This window comes from Arachis ipaensis, chromosome B09, assembly GCF_000816755.2.
Source record: "Arachis ipaensis cultivar K30076 chromosome B09, Araip1.1, whole genome shotgun sequence".
Classification (NCBI taxonomy): Eukaryota; Viridiplantae; Streptophyta; class Magnoliopsida; order Fabales; family Fabaceae; genus Arachis; species Arachis ipaensis.
Window position 1 is genome coordinate 52,462,176 of NC_029793.2, and position 6,387 is coordinate 52,468,562.

At 31.1% G+C, this 6,387-nt stretch overlaps 1 protein-coding gene across 1 annotated transcript; it reads left to right on the forward strand.

Annotated features, from left to right (window-relative positions):
- On the forward strand, positions 272-4,660 carry LOC107619223. Its single transcript, XM_016321472.2, has 8 exons — positions 272-555; positions 631-774; positions 1,525-1,592; positions 1,682-1,732; positions 1,840-1,899; positions 1,998-2,456; positions 2,859-2,975; positions 4,391-4,660. Exons 1-8 carry the CDS (start codon positions 429-431, stop codon positions 4,424-4,426), a joined length of 1,062 nt encoding a protein of 353 aa, XP_016176958.1. The 5' UTR covers positions 272-428; the 3' UTR covers positions 4,427-4,660.

Sequence of the window (6,387 nt, forward strand, 5' to 3'; positions counted from 1 at the left end):
ATCCACGAAAGATAAATAATAAGTAAATAAGATAAATAATAAGTAAATACCTCTCAAATTATACATAAATAAGATATTTAGTTTTATTTATTTATAAAAAACCCCTAAAAAATAGCATGACATATTGACTGCAACCGAAACAAGATTAGTTAAAAACTTAAAATTAGGGTTTTTATTTACGTTTTAAAATTTAAAATTTAAAAGAGAAAAGAAGAGGGATTTGTAAGGAAATAGAAAAAGGAAGGGTTAAAATTGGATTTTCAATTAAGATTGTTTTCTTTGTTGAAACTGATGGAGTTTGAAGACCCCAAGGTCCCAAACAATAGGGAGTAGAAGACAAGTACGAAGTCAGAAAGAGATCTCATAGTAGAGTGAGGTTTGTTCTAAGTTCTATTCTGTTTGGGAATTGAATCGAAAAGAGAATAGCTATGAGAAAAGGGAACAACTCTGGCAATTACCGAAACCCATGTCTCACTATGCACCAGCCTTGGGCCTCTCTTCTCGTTTATGGCATCAAGCACGTCGAGGGCAGGTCCTGGCCTTCTCCCATCACTGGTAAGTAACTAACTAACCTCTTTTTCTATAAAGTTCTAATAAGTAAATTTATTATTGTGATTTTTTATTGTTAAGGTCGTCTCTGGATTCATGCTGCTAGTAAGGTCCCAGATGAGTCCACTATCAAAGCAATGGAGTACTTCTACAAAGAGATTTATGCCATCAATGGCGTCACTGACATCAAGTTCCCTGAACACTACCCCGTTTCTAGGCTTCTTGGTATGCACCACCACCACCGCAACAACCCCTTATTCTATGTAATAGGTTAAAGAACTGTCTGCACCTGCTCTTACAGGGTATAAATGAGTGTTTTTTAGAGAATTCATAGGAACCAACTTTTAGTTAGCTTATATTAGCCAATTTTAGGGCTTGGTTTATAATTTAGGATTAATGGTTCATGATTTATGGTCTAGAATTTGATATAAACAAGATAATTTTTAAAAAATTGGCTGATGTTGGCCGAAAAGTTGGTTTCCTAACATTACTCTGTTTTATAATGCCATCCAATTAGATAGAGTCTTGTAAAACTTGTTTTGTCAAATATTTGGGATACAACCATGCTTCATGTATCCAAAAATTCAGCACCATTCAGTGGAATACATATTTGGTGTTCAAGAAAAACTTTGATTATGGTGCTGTAAAAAAATTTGATGATTTTGCTATCATAAGTTTGATTATTTTATTATAATTAGTTTGATATTTTGTTAGCTGATTATTTTATTGGAAAAATATGTTAGGCAACATGCTGCATGCATAAATATACAAAAATATATGATGACTGATTTGGTAGCTAATTTTTTGTTTCAATATAGCATTGTTGTTTGCCATATGACAGTACTTGATTGTTTATTAGTGTCAAACTTTCTTGAAACGATGGAGTGGCAGGACATAAAAATAAAATCCATATATTGTATTAGCTCAACTTTTATTTGAATTTTTTTTTATCTCACACTTGATTGTTTGATGCAGGATGTGTCGAAGTTGTTGGCTGTTTAAAGCGTGAGGAGCTTGCTGGCTGGGACATGGTTCCTGAAGGGGTACTAACTACCAACCCCTTTTTTCTAATTGAATTTGATTCAAAATTATTCTGATTATATTGAATAAGTTTATCACATTTTGCACTCAGGTAAGGCTAGAAGCACAAACTGATTACTGTTGGCTATGTGAACAACCACAGGTTGGTGCTGTTCTGTTATTGTTGTACTGTGCAATCCAGATCATTGTAAATTGATAACTGTTCTTTCTTTGCTCAACAATGTGTATTTTTCTCTGCTATTTATACAGAAATTGTTGATTCCTTTTGAGATGCGGGGATACCAAGGTGTTTATAACTTGGAGAGGAAGGTAATACTAATATGGTTTAAAATATCCACATAATTTCTGAGCTTTTTGTTTGAATGAATGGAGATTGATTCTTATTTTTTTTCCTTGCTTATTTGAAGATCCATGATGCTGCAGTTAGAGGTTTATCACCAGTGAAAGGTCCATTGCCAGTGAAATTTCCACTTCCAGATCCACGAGATATGTTTTCGCTAAAGCCAGGTTGTATTGCCACGCTTACTCCCAATGTAAAAGCAGCTGAAGTGGACAAATCATCAAGTATAAGTGCAGCCATAGCTGGGGCACGAGCAGCAGCTACTCAGTTCTCAAAGAAGGATCAGAATTCCCCTAGCACTTCTTGGAATAATACACATGAGGAGACAGAAAATGCAAGATCTTATAATTTACGATCACGGACAAGATCTATGCCAAAGAATAATGCATCACCCTCTGAATTAACTGACAAATTCAATAATGGGGCACTGCGATTGAGTCAAGAAGAGGATAGCAGTTTTGACAAGAGTGAGGGAAGTAGTTCGGATAATCAATCATCTGTTGCTGATCTGCAGCCACCCACTAAGGTCTGCAATCTCTTACTATGTGTAATTGCTTTTGTTACTTTTGCACATCCGTAGCAACATGGAGGCTAGACCTATATGATCTCTTGCAAAACTCAAATCTCATGCCTAGTTATGGAATTACTCTTATTCTGTCATTAGTGAGTTTCTTTCAACAGAGAAAATGTTTAGAGTTTAGGTACTGTTAAAGAGTTTTTATTTTTTTATTTTTTTTAGCGTAAGGAAAAAGTTCTAAACAGGTTTTTTCCTCCTCCAAAATGCTTTCCTATTTATCTCAGATTTATTTAGGCAGATACTTTAATTAATAATGCACGTTTTCCAACAGAAGAGAGTTCCAATAATTGAGCCATTGTATATAATACTTTTTTGCGTAAATATCATTCTCATAATGAGGAATTTGATCAGGGGAGTCTGGAATACAGAGAGAAAAGCAATCGAGACAGGTATGAGGGAAGAAGTAAGGACAACCAATCTACTGGTATAGAATCTGATTCAAGACATTTTCCACGTCCACCATCTAAGGTATCCCTTTCTGTAAATTGATCAATATATATCTTTTATTTTGAACTGTTAAAATATATTAGCTTCAACTTGTAGTTACATGACTCGAGCAAAACATTGTGGAAATAATTGAAAAGAACAGAGAAGAAAGAACCTACCTTTCTTTTGGTGGAAGACTAAACATAGTCTATATATTTTCCTTTTCAAAAGGGACAGTGCATAAATTATGGCTAGTATATGAACTTTGTGATGGAATTCTTGATAATCTACACCGAAGAGTGTCTATTTATTAGTTAAAGATACACTCCTAATCATAGTGGCGAAATTTAGCCTAATATAAAATCGACATAAAATCAATATGAAATATATCTAGAAATTTTATAAGCAATACAGTAATGCTAGGTGAAGTAGGATACACCAAACGTTCTTGATCTGCTTTCTTCTTATTGCTAACTTGTTGCTGTTTTTTTTGCATTTTTTTGTTTCTTCTGTGTATCATTATTGTTATTGTTGTTGTTGTTATTATTATTATTATTATTATTCTTATTAGATATTAATTACATGCCACGCTTTATTATAATAATTAATTCATTTCATAAATAATATAAAGATAAATATCAAATCAATATCCAAAAAATGTCATGTTTCTTCTTCTTCTGTCATTTATATAGAATTTTTGTTTTTATCAAAATATTTCTGTTTTTTTCCCCAAAAATTTCTGCATTGATTTTTAAAAATTTTGGTTTGAAGATTTTTTTTCTGTTAATAAAAAAGAAAAAATATCAGTAACTTTTTGGGGACTTGGTTACAAAGATACTTGTTCACCCAATATTGATCTAATCCATAATATCCTAAATATATTCTAACACTTTGATGGTAGTATATCAATGGAATCAACATTAGTATATTCTATACATTTGCATCTTGGGATCAATTAACATTGTGGATATTTGATTCTAATTCTAGAGTAGATTGTTTAATATATATTTTTTGGATTATGATAAACCAACTCGCAAGGCTTGTGTGAATTCTGTTATTATAATATAATAAGTGATGTTGATTTCTTTCCACTTTCGTTTATACATCGGTTAGACCATTACCTTTTTTGTGTCTCTGAATCTGAAGTTGCTTTAGCGATTCAAGAAAATAGAAACACACTGCAATCCCAAATAAATAGATGTTCGATATCTTGTAGGACATGCTTAGTGAGGCTTTCTACGTGTGTGCAGTTAAACGAATATATTAGTCTTGTTTAAATTCGCTTAACACTGGTCATTAAAACAATTCATACTTTACCATAACAGAAGTCTGAAGTATCTGTATCAGAGTCTTTTTACTTCTGATTTCTTAAATGCGACACAAATTTTGACGATAGACAACAGAAAATGGCAATAGCATATAATTGAATTAACTATTACTTTTATCTTAATTGTTAGATTTTTGCAGCAGCATTGAAAAACCTGAAGCAATGATCATGGAGCATGAGTGAGGATTTGTAATTTGGTAAAATGGATGTTCTCATTGGATGCTAAAGTATGTAAGTCTGTATGTTTCAACAGTTTTATTTAATTCTCATTGGATGTTCTCATTGGATGCTCGTTCCATCCACTTCAATGTATAACACCTTTGGTTGTATTAGTATTTTTTGTTTTCAAGATTTTGTGAAAAAAAAGTGAAAGCAATTAGATCATGTTTTTGTTTTTGTATTCGTCTATTTACTTTTTCTTTCACAAAATCCTGTTAACTAAAAAAAAAAAAAGATGAAAACAGGAAAAAACTGAAGTCGAAAATAAAATCAGACAAACCTTAGGTATACAAAGCTCATGTTCTTGTATCGTAAAGAAGGAAATTCTAGCATATAAAAGTAGCGTAGCGGGATTGCATCCAACCATTTAAACTGTGAAGTGTGAACTGCATAATGTTGAGAAGATATTTGCATTTCCTGACCCTTAAGACCAAACACTTTGCAATGATGACCTTGAAGGTCAAATATGAAATGCTATTTATTTGTTGGATTTAAAATCGATGATTTGGGTATTAGCTATATAGGGGTTCACTTTTATGCAAATTATGGTTTGGAAGTGCTATTAAACAAGAAGAAATACTTTTATGCTTCTAAGAGAGTTAATGTATGTTCTAATAGCAACCATAACTACTCAGTTTTGTTTATAATAGTTACTACGATTTGTATTATAAACCCAAATCTCCAGTGAAGAAAATCCAACCGCTTTCAACAATAAATCTTAAACATTAGCCGTAAGATTATAGATGTAGAGAATTACCTCCGCAAATTATAAAACGAATACATAAATTAAAATAAATACAAAAGATTATGTGAAAATGGAAGAATTAAATAGATGATTATATACGTAAAAATAAAAGTAAAACAAATAAGAAAATAAATCGAATGTTAAACAAGTATACAACAGAATAGCCAATGAAGTATAACTCAAATGGCATAATCTCTCTATACTCACCAAAAAGGTTGCGGGTTCGAGTTTTCTTATCTTCAATTAAAAAAAAAATATACGACAGAATAAATTATATTATATCACAAGACATAGTTTAATTCTCATTAAAAAAAATTAGTGGAGGTCAACAAAAATGGTTGCGTTAGGAAACCAACCAAGAGTAGCCAACTAGAACCAACTAGTTGAAAAATAAGAGATCTGTTATAAAAAAGAAAAATAATTATCTACTATCCTAATTTTTCAAATTTTAAAACTAAAAATATAAATGATTGGCTTGAGTTGACTTAGGTTGTACTTGACTCCCGAGACTTTTTCTAACAAAAATTGTTAATATTAAAGACGAAGAAAAAAGAGACCTTAAAAAAAAAAGGATAAAAAGAACAATATAGACCATAAAAACATCCCATTTATTTGAATATAGAGCAAAAAGAAAGAGACATGACAATACAAATATCAATCCTCCTCATTAACTATGAGTTTTTCGTGTTCTTTAGGGAGGCTTGAGGAGTCCTCCTTACGAAAACCACCAAGTAAACAGCAGGATACACCACAACAAATATAAAACCATTTATTAAATGCTCTCTAACATTTATTTATAGATAGAGCGAAAACACAGACATCGGTTAAAACAAACATTAAATGTGTATAAATTATCCAAATAATTTTTTGTGTGTATAACTGTCTACTAAAACTTAAGAGAGAGTGTAAAATTAATCTTATGCTATTATATTCAGCATTTTAAACCTACACAATCACATTGGATTTGATCATTTGATAATAATTTGCAAAAAATATCATTATTGGTGAACCCTAACATTTTCATCACTATGTTAACCACTAAAAACGCAAATCAAGAATTTAAAAATAACTAAAAATTAAAGTTGTAAATTGTGAGAAACAATAAAACTAAAAAAATTATAAATATTCAAAATAATAAAAGAATTATACAAATTTATATTTTC

Bases quoted from the DNA above. Each gene is read 5' to 3' on its own strand.
- LOC107619223 (XM_016321472.2), top strand. From the start codon at position 429: ATGAGAAAAGGGAACAACTCTGGCAATTACCGAAACCCATGTCTCACT. The intron at 556-630 runs GTAAGTAACTAA...TTTATTGTTAAG, and splicing joins CTGGCCTTCTCCCATCACTG to GTCGTCTCTGGATTCATGCT. The intron at 1,733-1,839 runs GTTGGTGCTGTT...CTATTTATACAG, and splicing joins GGCTATGTGAACAACCACAG to AAATTGTTGATTCCTTTTGA.